This window comes from Vombatus ursinus, unplaced genomic scaffold (genome assembly GCF_900497805.2).
Source record: "Vombatus ursinus unplaced genomic scaffold, bare-nosed wombat genome assembly UNPS02014801.1, whole genome shotgun sequence".
Lineage (NCBI taxonomy): Eukaryota > Metazoa > Chordata > Mammalia > Diprotodontia > Vombatidae > Vombatus > Vombatus ursinus.
The window spans coordinates 12,389,509-12,404,407 of record NW_020954579.1 but is presented as its reverse complement, the minus strand read 5'-3'; the positions used below and the strand labels follow the sequence as shown (position 1 = coordinate 12,404,407).

The window sequence follows — 14,899 nt, the reverse complement described above, 5'->3', positions numbered from 1 at the left end:
TCAGGAGAAGAGGGTACTTCAGGAAGGTCCTGAGAGCTCTCTTCAAGTATTTGTGCAAAGGAAATTACATTTGTTCTGTTTGGCCTCAAGTTGGGTTGAAAGCAGCCACAAGGCATATTTTGATCTCGTCAGGAAAAAGCTTCCTAGCAATTAAGAGTTTAGGAATGGGCTGACTGAGAAAGTAGTGCCTTTCTCCTGATCAGAAGTCTTTAAGCAGAGGTTGGAGGACAATTTATTGTCTGTCAATCAGCAGTCATCAAGTATTTATTTTTTTATTTTTTAGGCAATTGGGGTTAAGTGACTTGCCCAGGATCACACAGCTAGTAAGTGTCAAGTGTTTGGTCTGAAGCCAGATTTGAACTCAGGTCCTCCTGACTTCAGGGCCGGTTCTCTATATCACCAAGCATTTATTAAGCACTTATTCGGTGCCAGTCACTGTACTAAGCAGTGGTAATACAAGCTGTGAGGTGGGAAATAAAGCATCTTTAATTGAGATAACAGGGCAGCAAACCTGCCACCCTAGGGGATGCCTGATGGATTTTCCAACCAAAGAGAGCCATGAAAAGGTTTTTTTAGTTTTAGGACAACAGGAGGAGGAGGAGGCAATTTGAAGTAGTAAGGCCTGGTCATGAAACCCCAGTGACTTTAGGCAGTCCAGGCAAGGAAAGCCACTTCATTGTGGCTGCTTTGCCCTTCATGCCATGAATACTAATGGAAAGGGTCAGAGACATTAGAAGTTCAGACCCAGTTTGAGCTGGGCTCCTCCACAAGGCAACATGCCTGGGTGGGTGGGGGACCAAGGGTGTGGTTCAGCTCAACCTAATTAAGAGTGAATATCTTAAGAGTAGGAATGTAAAGACCTTACTGAAATTCTGACATTGTCGTGATGACTAAGAGATCTCCACTAAGAGGCAGTCTATATTACAATCAGTATTAACAATTTCTTGTCATTACATTAACAGTTATATTAACAATTTTGTCACCAATATAAGCAGAAAAATTGTTCTTGCCCTCAAGGAGCTTACCTTCTAATGTAAGAATATTATAACAATCAGTATTAACAATTTTCTGTCATTACATTAACAGTTATGTCACCAATATAAACAGTTTTTTTTTTTGGTGAGGCAATCAGAGTTAAGTGACTTGCCCAGGGTCACACAGCTAGTAAGTGTTAAGTGTCTGAATCTAGATTTGAACTCATGTCCTCCTGACTCCAAGGCCAGAGCTCTATTCACTGCACCACCTAGCTGCCCCTAACCAATATAAACAGAAAAATAGTTCTTGCCCTCAAGGAGCTTACCTTCTAATGTAAGAATATGACAATCAGTATTAACAATTTTCTGTCATTACATTAACAGTTATATTAACAGTTTTGTCACCAATATAAACAGAAAAATAGTTCTTCCCCTCAAGTTCTTACCTTCTAATGTAAGAATACATGTTAAATACCTTACAGGTATAAGAATGTACAGCTAGGTGTTGCAGTGAATAAAGAGCCCTGGGCCTGGAGTCAGGAAGATTTGAGTTCAAATTTGACCTCAGATACTTGCCAGCTATATGACCCTGGGCAAGTCATAACCTCTGTTTGCTTCAGTTTTCTCATCTGTAAAATAGATATCATAATAACACCTACCTTGCAGGGTTGTTGTGAGGATCAAATGAGATAATTGTAAAGTGCTTAGCATAGGGTCTGGAACATAATAAGTGCTGTAAAATATTTATTATGATTATGGTTATTAATGAGGTAAAGCAACATATAAAAGGAAGCTGAAGGGGCAGGGTGGAGAGATGAAGGTACCCAGAGGAGAGGCACAGTAGAGGAAGTCTGGGCTGTAGCCTGGAAAGACTGTTGTCTATGTTATAGTGGGGATTTCTTTGGAGTATGGACTGGACTACATAGTGGCTGACATTCCTTCCAGCTCTAAAATGCTGAGATGCTCTGACTCCAAGTCCAACCCAGCTCTCCACTATACCCATTAATGACTCTAGGGCTCTGATACATTTTGTTTTGACGCCACAGATGCTTCCTTATAAACATCCAAACAAACCCTCTTACAAAGTAGATTCCTGGAAACATAGTAAGTTTATAGAATGTTAGGAGAAAGGAAGGATGTGCCTTTTAAGTCGGTACTAACATCCACCCGTCATTGTAACTGACATGAGTTTTGGTGGCTTTTATTTACTATTGAGGTCATCCAGTATATTGGTCTTTTGGCTCTGCTTCCAATTCTGAGTAAATCTTTGACTCTTCGCTGCCTTTAATCCCTTGTCCATTCACTGCTGATCCTAGATGACTGTTCCTTCCGTGTCATTCCCGAATTCCTCTTTCTTTCCCTCCCCTTACTCCAATCGATATCTACATCTATAATCAATCAGCAATTTCTTCCCCCAAACCCTTGAAGTCTTCTTCTCCAACTAGCAGCACAGGCTCCTTCTCCTTCCTTCCTACCTTCACTGCTAAACCATACCTTTGGGGCCATTGGGCAAGTCACTTTAGGATAATAATGCTAAGAATGACTAGCTTATAGGGTGATTTATAGGATCAAATGAAATAATGTTGGGGGACAGAACTTTGCAACCACAAGGTGCTCTATGAGCTGTTATTTTGTTGTATTATTTGTTGTTCAGTCATTTCAGTTGTGTCTGACTCTGTGACCCCATTTGGGATTTTCTTGGTTATTATTATTTTTTAGATTTTTTGGGAGGAGGAAGGGAGAGGTTTTTTGGGTTCATGAGTGCATTGGTGTGGGGGATTTCTGGAAAGACAGCTCCCTCTCTTCCAACTGTTCTGCATTTTACACTCTTAGAGAATGACCTGGGCCACTAAAAGGTTTAGTGACTTGCCTGGGGTCACACGGATCATATATATATATGTACATTAGTCTTTCTGACTCTGAGTAAGCTATCTACCAAATACCACATGCTACCTCTCTGCAGATGTTATTATTATTTTAGTGCCTCACATGCCATACAGTCAGTGATTTCTTTTTCACATCTAACCCAAAATATTTCTGCTATGGTGTAGTGGGTAGAGTGCCAGACTTGGAGTCAGGAAGACCTCAGTTTAAACCCTGCTTCAAATGCTTACTTTCTGTGTGACCCTGGGAGAGTCACTTAACCTCTTTGTGCCTCAGTTTCCTCATTTGTAAAATGAGGATAATAATAGCACCTTCCTCCTATGGTTGTTGTGAGGATCAAATTAGGTACTAAATATGTAGCACTTTACAAACCTTCAGTCTCTCTCTATATGTTAGCTATCATCATCATCATCATCATTCCAATGACTCATATGCCGTAGATTCAGTAACTTCTTTCATGTCTTATCCAAAACATTCCTGATATGGTATATAGTGGGTAGAGTGCTAAATTTGGACTCAGGAAGACCTGAGTTCAAGTCCTGACCCAGACACTTACTAGTTATGTTAGCCTGAGCAACTCATTTAACTAAACCTTGGTTTCCTCATCTTTAAAATGGGGATAATAATAGTACTAATCTCACAGTGTTATTGTGAAGATTAAATGGCATAATGTATGTAAAGTGTTTAGCATAGTGTCTGGCACATGGTTAATACTATAGAATTTTTTAAAAAGTATTATTATTATTGTTGTTATTAGTATGGTAAAAGAACATTTATATTGTTACATTATATAAATGTGAGCTATATTATTATGACATCTTAAACTGTTTTCCTATTGTCCTTTTCTTGGTAGAAGTTGAAAACAACTCTTTGGTCACAGTATCCCTTCAGGGACTTGAAATATAGAGGGAAGGGAAATTTCTTGTTCCTCTTTGCTTGTAGGTGCCCTATTCCAGCCACCCACATAACAGGAAGTACTTGGGAAGCCTTGTGTTTACTTTACACGCCTAGTCAGGGTGAACTGAGCCTGGCTGTGTAGTCTCTGACATCATTAATCTTGCCCTGAGGGTTAGTGTTAGAGATAGTCCCTATGTCTGGCCTTCACCCTAAAGATATGTAAGCTGGGCCTGGGGTTCAGGGGACTCACAGGCCTACTGATGTGCAGGGGTTATAGCTAAACACTGAGTTTCAGAAACTAGGGGATCATGATGGAGAGACTTTCCCCTCATGGGGCCTTGGGCTCAGATCCGGAGGTACTGGTTGGTTCTTGGCTCTGTGCATCTGATTCATTGTTCCCCCAGAGGAGGGGCCAGGAAACAGATTGTAAACCATCACATAACTGACTTTAAAGCTGGAAATACAGAAAATCTGAGAAGATGACAAATATGGAGGTTTGGAACCCTTCAGATTGCTAGAGAAAATGAAGTGGAGATAAGAGACTGGATGACAGAGAGACATAGAATGTAATTTTTATTGCATTATGATCTGAAAAAGATGCATTTAATATTTCTGTCATTTGATTGTGAGGTTTTTACGACCTAATATATGGTCAATTTTTGTGTAGGTACCACGTACCACTGAGAAAAAGGTATATTCTTTTCTATCTCCATTCAGTTTTCTCCAGAGGTCTATCATATCTAACTTTTATAAAATTCTATTCACCTCCTTAACTTCTTTCTTATTTATTTTGTGGTTAGATTTATCTAGTTCTCGTTTGTTTTTGGGTTTTTTTTTGTGATTTATCTAGTTCTCAGAGGGGAAAGTTGAGGTCCTCCATTAGTATAGTTTTACCATCTATTTCCTCCCATAACTCATTTAACTTCTCCTTTAAGCATTTGGATGCTATACCACTTGGTGCATATATATTTAGTATTGATGTTACTTCATTGGAGAGACATAGGTAGAAATGAGGTAAGTGACAAGATAGATGGAAAGCCAGATATTAGAAAGAAACAAGGACTGAAAGAAAATAAATGAAAGAAATAGAGACAGAGAGAGACTGAGAATGAAAGACGTAGGGAGATGGAGATTGAGAAAGAGGGACAAGGAGAATGAAATGCAGAGTAGGAGAGGAATGCAGAGTAAACCTGAGTAAGGGATGCAGAGGGAAGCAATAGGGATCGAATTATACAGAAAGAGATAGAAACTAAAATGGACTGAAGATGACTGAGACACTAATAAGCAATGAAGGTCATAGAGAGGAAGAGAGATACAGAAAGAGAAAGAAGGATAAGCAGAAAGAGTGAGTGAGGCCCTGTCACTGTGAATTCTCCGTGTTGGGTAGGGAGTAATGGCCTTTCTGTTGGTTTTTGGTGCTCCCTCCTTTGGGTGACCTTGGGTTTAGCTCCAACTTGGAAGGAGAGGGCATGGGAACACACATTTAATAAGTGCTTACTGTGTGTCAGGCACTATGCTAAATGCTTTACAAATATTATTAACTCATTTGATCCTCACAACAACTCTGGGAGGTAGGTGCTATTATTATCTCCCTTTTACGGTCAGGGAAACTGAGACAGATTAAGATCAAGTGACTTGCCCAGGCTCACACACCTATTAAATGTCAAAGGTGGATTTGACCTTAAGACTTCCTGTCTCCAGGCCCAGCGTTTTATCCATTTCACACATCCTCAAGGGAACCGTCTGTGAGGAGCTCACCTAATTTTTGTTGTTGTTCAGTCGCGTTCAGCTCTTCGTAACCTCCATTTGGGGTTTTCTTAGCAAGGATTCTAGAATGATTTGCGATTTCCTTCTTCAGCTCATTTTACAGATGAGGGAGCTGAGGCCCAACAGAATGATATGACTCACCCAAAGTCATCTAGATTAATAAGCGGCAGAACTGAGATTCAAACACAGGTCCTCTGACTCAGAATTCCATGCTTTTTCCAAAGAAAACCCCGGGTAGAGCTCTATCTGGGCTTCTTCAGTCCTGGCTCCCTTTCTACTTGGGGACAAAAGATTAGAGAAGGGATTTAAGAAATCACTCCTTTCCATCTCTTCTTTTTGCACATGAGGAAACAGAAGCTCAGAGAGTAAAAGAGACTTTACCCACAGGCGGCAAATTTTTTAAAATCTCAGTGTTAGCAGGGATAGCTAAAGGTCGTCTAGTTCAATTGACTCCAAGAGTAATAATGAAGAGGCAAGTTGATCTAGTAGACAGAGCACTGGTTTTGGAGTCAGGTTTTAAATCTCACCTCTGACGCTCATTAGCTATGTGACCCTGGGCAAATTACTTAGTCTCTTTGTGACTCCGTTTCCTCACGTTTAAAAAAAGTTCAGACATAGCAGTCTTTAAGGTCACTTCCTAATCTAAGTCTATGATCCTATGAATACTGGCAGATTCAAATTAGAATCTAGGTCTTCTAATTCCCTTTATTTTATTTTACTTTTTGGAGGCAATCAGGGTTAAATGACTTGCCCAGGGTCACCAGCTAGTAAATATCAAGTGTCTGAGGTCAAATTTGAACTCAAGTCTTCCTGACTCTGGAGCTGGTACTCTATCCACTGCACTACCTAGCTGCCCCTCAGGTCTTCTAATTCATAATCCAGAACTCTCTTGCTCTCTCTTTTCTTTTCTTTTTCTTTAAGCTACATTCATTTTACTTCTTCCCATGGCATCTTCTTCTTTTTTTTTTAATTTTTAATTAATTTATTTTGAATTATCAACAATTTCTTCCATAAGCTTTTGAGTTTTAAACATGGCATCTTGTTCTGTTGGCAGCCTTCCCTTTCCCTTTCCCTTTTTCTCATGTAGTAATTCCCTGACAGCTCAGGGTCCCAATGCAGAGTCCTCATTCCACTCTCCTATCCTATTCCCTCTCCCTCTGCTTACCCTCTATCTCATCCTGCAGGATCTGATTAGTCTATAAGAGACTGACTAATAAACCAATTCTAGCTAAGACAAGCAAAGAGGGGATCAGAGAACCACAGGTGTAGAGTTAGAAGTGACCTCCGAGGCTATCTAGATGAACCCCTTCGTTTTATAGTTGAGAAAACTGAGGCCCAAGGCGGTTAAGTGACTTGCCTAAGGTTATACAAGTAGTAAACCATATGTAAAAAACAGGGATAATAGTAGCACCTATGTCACAGGGTTGTTGTGAAGGTCAAATGGGATAATATTTGTGAAGCATTTTGCAAACATTAAAGACTTATATAAATCTTAGCTATTATTTCGTGCAAGTCTATCCATGTTTTTCTAAGATCATCAAACTCATCATTTCTTATAGCACAGTAGTATTCCATGACAATCATGTATCACAACTTGTTCAGCCATTCCCCAAATGGCGGGCATCCCTGCAATTTCCAGTTCTTTGCCACCACAAAGAGTGCTGTTATAAATATTTTAGAATATAGGTTCTTTTTTCCCCCTAATCATCTTTAGAAATAGATCTAGTAGTAGTATTTCTAAGTCAAAAGGCAGTTAATAACTCTTTGGGCATAATTCCAGATTGCCTTCCAAAATGATTGCATCAGTTCACAATTCTACCAACAATTCCACCAATAATGAATTAGTGTCCCAATTTTTCCACATATAGTAACAACAATATTGTTTTAAGAACAACTTTGAGCAAATAAGTAATTTTGACTATTATAAATACTCAAATTAACTACAAAGGACACATGAAGGAACATGTCATCTGCATCCAGAGAAAGAACTGATAAGTAGAAGTATGTATAGAATGATTTGATATATATGTGTATACACACACACACACACACACACACATATACATATATACATATTTGTGTCTAATGGTAGCCATCTCTAGGGCAAGGGATGGGGGAAGAGAGGAAAAAAAGGAAAAAAAAAGAAATTTACATAATGACTTTATTATATATTTAAAAGGAATAGCAAGTTATACAAATTGATTTGTAGTTTCATGTGCAATCATTGTTTTTATTATACTGTGTTGTAGAAATGCTTGTTTTATTCCATAAATTAATATATATATATGTTAGCTATTAGTAGGCATCTTTCCAATGAACTGTGTTGAACTTCTTAATGGTGACATTTGCCTTCTAATGACAAAGCTTTATGCTAAAGGAATGAATTTGAAATGGTGAAATGGTCCTGCCCATTTGGCAGAAAGTATCTTTCCTGAGGGTATAGATGTCTTTGGGCAGGGGGCTTTGAGGCAGGTAGCTCTCAGGTCTAAACACAAGGTCTACATTGCCTAAAACTATAATAGGGTCCTCTTTCCCCCCACTCCCCTCCACATACCCCTCTAGCCTGGACCCTTGGAGCCACTTACTACTTGTATGACCTTTGACATATAAGATTCTCTCTGGGTCTTAGTTCCTCTTCTATGAAATGAGAAACTTGGACAAGAGCTGATGTTTAAGGTCCCTTCCAGCTCCAAATCTGTATGATTCTAGCAGAAAATGCTGACAGTGGAGGTGGAGATGGGGACAAGAGAGATGAAAGTGCAGCCAGGGAACAATGACAAGAAGGTCTTGGCATGGCCTAAGATCTCTATCTAAATCATAGTTACAGTGACCTAAGGCAAAGTTAGAGGAATTCAACCTCCACAGTCATTGCCCTAGGAAGGATTCTGGGATCCTTTAGAACTAATATCCCCTTATCAGAGATCTGCCTACTTGATGACTCTGTAGAAACTGCCAAGTTAGCCAGGGCAGAAGGCACAGCAGATAGTGTGTGTTGTGGGGGACCTGGAACAAGATGGGGGAGGGGAAGAGGAAGAGTCAGAGGGAAGCCTTGGGGACTCTGGAATATCCTAAATTCCAAAATCTGTCACAGAATTACTACTATGAATTTCAACCTCTTTGGAATTCAAATTTCTCACATGAGATCTTCCCCCCATCTTCTTCACCTTTTTTTTTCCTCTTTTGGTCTTGTTGTTGTTTGTTCTTCTGTTCTCAAAGAGGACATTGATTTCTAGAAGGTGATGCCATGACTTGCAAGTGAATTGGATTTAAGTGAGTCAGAGCTGTGCAAAGTCACCAGCCTCACTTTCTTCCCTAGAGCCATCTTAGTCCAGTGGCAAGATATAGATCAGGACAACTGCAGATGGCCTCAGATGCAGTGAGAGATCTCGTTCCTTTTAAGATAAGGTCTTTCCTAGGTCTCAGTTTGTCCAAGGCGATGCTCACTCAATGATTAAGGCTAGGTAAGAAATTAGGCAAAAAATGGCTTTTTTCCTAGTCAAAAAAAAAAAATCATTCTGGAAGGGATCATCAGTTTCTGGCCAAAACAAAAACAATTGCTATTTATGCTCACTCTGAGCCATCAGAACCCAAACATGGACCAAGATAAGCTTGGGCTGGGACCTATTGATCAATCAGTGAGAGTCAGAGTGATTTAGGTTTAAGGCATGGTCCTTAAAAAAGGAAATCTAGCCCATAAATCCCAAGATATCTTGTGAGGTTTCAGCAATCAAAATTTATATTCCCTTGGGTAGAATAGCCACAGGTAAGGGTATGATTCCCTATGTGGACAGAGGGAGATGAGGGAGGGAGAGGGGGGGAGAGGAAGGAGAGAAGGGAGAGGAGGGTGGGGAAGGAAGGAAGGAAGGAAGGAAGGAAGGAAGATAGGAAGGAAGGAAAGAGCTATGTTGCCCAACTATAACTGGCCCCCTTGCAATAAGGGGACTGAATGAGATATAACCTCTGTGAAGACTTCTCAGGGTGGTGATGAAAAGACTGTCTCAAAACTAGAGATAAGCTCTGAGAGAACGAACAGGCCATAAGTTTAAATTACCTAAACCTATAGGAATTCGGCCCTAAACCCCATCCTGATTGCCACTGCCACGTCAGAATTAGGTATACTAAATAAGGACATGTATACTTAGATTGGCTATACCCTGTTTCCTTGTTCTTTGGGAATGGGAAAGATTTTCCTGCCTAGAATGTAAGCCCGCCTCCCAGCCAATGGGAATGGGAAAGATTTTCATGCCTAGAATGTAAACCCGCCTCCCAACCAATGGGAGTAAGGGATAGTGGCAGAGTGGGAGTTTCTTGTTTGCGTTAAGATATATAACCTTGCTTTGTCCTTTGTGCCTCACGTCTCTCCTGCTGGTAGTGTACTGGAGGAGTAGATGCCCCTTCTTGCGAGATTATAATAAAGAGTAACCTTTGCTTCCTTGAGAAGTCTCTGAGTTTAATTGTGTTAGAGTCACTGTCCCACACAGCTTTGGAGGTCCCACCAAGATTTTGCCCACTTGTGAGCGAGATTCCTATCTGGACCTTGGGGGTCCGGCGCCACCAGAGATTTCTCCGACAGCCTTCAGGCCAGACTTAGGGTGCTTTCACTCCACTTGGGTGAGAACTTGAAGAGAGAGCTTGTGTTGCGTGCCGGTGGGTCCCCTAGCTGACGTAGTGCACTTAGTCAGCTATCCCACCCAAGCCTTCGCTTACATACTCACCCCGCAGTCTTCGGACGTCTCCGGCACCCCCGTGGTGAGAGGGGAATGACTAGACAGAACACCCGAGTTGGCAGTTGTGTCTTTATTGATTACATTGCTTGCTAAACTAAACTTGCTCTGCTCGCTCCCTGCCCCAAGTCCTAACTCCTCACCCCCTCCTCGCTGCTCCTCAACTCCCCCGAACTCCTCCCCCCTATGCCCGTGCTCCTCCTCCGTTCCTTCTTCGTAGGTGGAGCTCCGTCCTGTTACAGAGGCCCTCCCAGTGCCCATTCGACGGTTGGTAAACATCATGCATCTCTGGGTAAGCCCAGGCGCTCCTGGGCAGGTAATAACCTCCAGGCATCTCAACTTCCCTACAGGAGGCCAGAGGTCCAGAGCAGGGCCCTAACAAGCTTGGGGAAGCAAAAATGAAAAAAAAAAAGTTAAACTCAGGACAGCAACAGGATTTTGTGAAGTTGGCTGGCCGCAGGCAGCGATTAAGATTGGATCAGTCACGTAAGTTGTACGCGTACAGCCCAGAGGTAAGCAACTCTTATGTCTCCTTATTAGTAAGTCTCTGACCTGGAGGGAAGGCAACAACCCTCGACTAAATTCACCAATTGCTGAGTCCCTGACTGGCGGTTTTGAGGCGACTCTGCCTGGCCAAATTTCTGGTGACATCGAGTGAGCACCCAGGTGACTGTGGGGAGAAGGTGACTTCTTCTGTTGATTAATTAATCATGTGCAAACAACAGTCTAAGTTAGCAAATCAGAAGCTGCCATTTGATATTTTGGAAGATAGCCCCTTAAGGGCTAGGTTTGGTGATTGGGATGAATTACCAAAAATATAGGGAACAGATTGAGTAATTAAGTGCACTATCAAAACAAAAAAAGGACAAGAAAATATAAACAGGATTTGTTTCATGACTTTGTTTCTGTTTGTCATTTGTCTGTGTGTCTGTGAATCTGAGACCCTATGGGGTATGGGAATGCAGCTGGATTTATTGCTTGGGAAAAAAAAAATGTTTTCTTTCTTTCTCTCCCCTTCTCCCTCCCTAGTTACAGCAGCCTCAGAGGAGCGGGTGGATGGGAGAGAGAAAGAGAGACGAATACTTTATTATTTAGGTTATATGATTGGTAAAAGGCGAGTCGAGAAAGATCTTTGAAGCTTCAGGTCAGAATTAGAAAGAAATAAGATATGTGTAGTTTTAAAGGGACTTTAATTAAAATCCATCAGAAGGAAAGGCAAAAAAGTTTAAGCATATAGGAATGAAAGGAGTCTGGGTAGGAAGAAAAGTATAAGCTATTTGCATTAACAGTGTGAACAGAGGGTTTGAGAGTAAAAGGTTTGGAAGCTTTTGGAAAATTCCTTTTAAAAAAAATTTCTCTCTCTCTCTCTCTTTACATTCTAACTCTGGCCAAGTTTTGAATGTGAAGGGAAAGACAAGAAAGAAAAGGGGAGAGTGCTTTTCTCTGGATTTGCAATTCTTATGTCCCTTCAGAGTTCAAAGCTGCCCCGGCCTTGGTGAGTATAATTTGGGTGGGGAAAGGGTGTTTTGAAAAACCACTTTGTAAGCCACTCTTGGATATTGGTTCTGGGTGACTTCAAGGGGTTTTAAAAATGTGAGGAAGTTTGACTCTGCTTTGGGTAGAAGAATTGAAAATGAAAATTTTGCAGCTCATTGTGATTGGATATTGTTGTTACGTAAACTGGGCTGTTCAGTTACTTATTGGAACTCTAGAGGCCTTCTGCCTAAGGGGAGAAAATTGATTACATCCAGTTAACATTGATTCAAATTGCTGAAGCCTGAGATTCTCAGGTGGGTGGCTGTATCTGATAAGCTGCTAAAAAGGACTGGGGACTTCTTTTTTTTTCTCTTTGCTTCCTTAAGGAAGTAGGAAAGAAAAGGAGGATTTAGAGCAGGAATTGTCACCATGCGTCTTTTTAAGGGAATATATAAATTTGTGGAAAATATTTCCTTTTAAAAGGCCAAGAGCACTGGATTTAAAACAAAATGTTTTTAAATGTTTATCATTAGTGATTATAAATTCAGATCTGATTGGATTTAAGTTTACTGTTCTATATAAAAAAATAATAATGGTTGTTATGAGATGCGGCATTATTAGTTAATGTTAAAAGTTAAAAGTGTAATAAGAGTAATAAGAGCGATCATTTCTATATGTGATAATATGGAAATGCAATTGATGTTATCTGAAGTTTATTGTTTAAGTTATTACTGTATTTCTAAATTGTATTGTATTTCTAAAACTCTTAGATTGTAAAATCTGAGGGACCATTATGAGGTAGAAATGGTGTTAAGGTAACTCTTGACCTGCAGTGGGTCTTTTAGTGATAAAGATGAGATAATTTGAAAACTGTTAAATACCTAGTGAGTTGTATTTGGTTATAAGACTATGATAGCAGATTTTATTTAAAATCTTGACTATTATAAAAACATATGGTGGTTTAAAGTTATAGTCTCAACATATTAATGATGAAATGAATGATTTTCTGTACAAAGTGACTTAGAAGTACATCCATCAAGGTTGATAATGGGTCGTTTCAAAGTTTATTGCAATTGTGGAAATAATTTTATAATGCATGCCCTGTGGTACTGATGAGGTTGGAATCTGAGCCCCAGAAAGGAAACACTATGGCCCCAGACCACTTCCCACCCTTGGTCCCACCTAGGCTCCATTTCCCATCCTTGGTAATTCTATTACCTCATGGACTCTGTACTTTCCCACATGGCCAAATCTCTGGCGTTCCCTGAGGCTATGGTCCCATCAACTGGTTTTTCATTGTGGCTACACCAAATCTCCTCTCTATTGTCTTGCCTACCAGTAAAAGGACAATGAGGGGCTAGCATAGATAATAGGAAAAAGCCAGGCTATAGGGGTGGGAATGGCCCCTGGAGGCTGTTGGACTAGGTGAAAGGGTTCAGAAAGAAAGATTTTTATTGGGTCTGCTTTAGGTTTTTAATATACTGCTTACTTGTTCCTGAATTTTCTTATATGATGTAATCTGGTAAGCAATTGTATTAGTTATGTTGCTGGAAGGGCAATTTCTTTTATAATCTAGAATGTTGTTAAATTAATTGTGCCTTCAGAGAAAAGAGAAAAAGGAATGAATTGAGGCTGTTGGGGCATTCTGTATGCTCCTGTTTTGTAAATTTCCTTTTAAATATTGTAATTTAAGAAATGAGAATTTCCAAGTTTTGTCTATGTTTAAAGGGAAGTTTTAGCGGGGATTATTTGGTTCTCATTTATGAAGTTTAAAATTGTTAACTAAGCTATTTGGAGTTATTGTTAAGTTGAGCACTTGTAAAAATATTTTGTGTGTGCGTGTGAAAAAGAAACCTAGTAATTATGCAAAAAAAAGATTTTGTAAAATCTCATAATTCTTATAGGCACCTTTGACTAGAGAATTTAGGTAATTAGGAATTTTATGGTAATTAGGAAATCGTAAGCTGTTTTTGAGAAAGGGAGATACTTTCATAAAAAAAAGTGTTTTGATAAAATCTTTGATATTCTTTTAGAGGGCCTACTAAATTTCTATTTGCAAGAAAAAATTATGTCCAAACCTACTACGAACTTAAGAGTTTCATTCCTGGGTTTGTTGTGTCCTTGGACTGGACTTAACTGGGTGCTTTTAGAGAAATAGTCTCAATGGAAGCAGCATCAGAGATCTAAGGCTAGTGATTAATACTAAAGCATATAAGCTGTAAGTAGCAAAGATCTTACTGTTTTGATCGGAATTCATTCCATGGCCTAGCAATAGTTAAAATTACTGTTTGAACTTATCACATGTATAGGATTCAAGTCCTAAAAGTGTCTCATTCTTTCAGATTAAGAATGGTTAGAAAGGAATAAATAAGTTTGAGAAACAGGCAAATTTATTTAGAATAGCAACTTATGATCTTAATGGAAACTTTGTTTTACTCAGGACATTATTAGGAATCAGAACATGTGTAGGAAGTTATGCAAACTACTTAGAGCTCACTTTGGAGATGTTCCCAATTAAACTATAGTCCCATCTGAAAACACTGATGAGGGGAATTTGCTATCTAAGACCTTGGGGACTGTTAATGAATTGTTGCTCTGAGTCTAACTCCAGGTATGGTTAATAAGGAACTGATTGAGCTACTGATCCATGACGTCAGCAACCTGCAAAGAGGTTTGTGAGTTGCACCTATGAGCTGCAAGAGGGTGTTCTCATGGGAAGGTCGGGAGAACGGCTTTTCTGCATGGCTGAGGTAGGAGTTTTCTGACTCAATTTCCCCACTATGATGCCTGGCAGACTTAAGTCTGGCTCAATGCAACTGGTCATATATATGTAACTTCTGCCTGGAGTTGACTCTAGGGAAGCATTGTTCCCTTACTTTAGTTATGTTCTTTCATGGCAAATTCCTACAATCATAAGTTTGTAAGCATAAATATCGAATCTATTAAACAATAGATTGACGTAGGAACATCTGAGGCTATAGGAAGATGTAAGTATAACATTGAGTTATTTAGCCTAGAATTTCAGAATTAAGTATTCAGTCTTGACATCTGTTACCAGTAAATACTCCTGTGTATAAGTCAGGGTCCTTTAATTTCCCATAATGGTTATGATGAGGTCTGGAGGTTTGGAAGTGCTAGGACTCCAAGTCACAACACGAGGATCCTGCCTGAAGGAGT

The 14,899-nt window shown here is 39.8% G+C and overlaps 1 protein-coding gene across 1 annotated transcript in view; it reads right to left on the bottom strand.

Moving 5' to 3' along the window:
• ACE (angiotensin I converting enzyme) overlaps nucleotides 1-14,899 on the bottom strand; it is a 169,996-nt gene that overhangs the window by 96,104 nt on the left and 58,993 nt on the right. Inside the window, 1 exon segment of the mRNA XM_027872973.1 lies at nucleotides 10,390-10,590. Within this exon segment, the coding sequence (XP_027728774.1) occupies nucleotides 10,390-10,590 (201 nt within the window).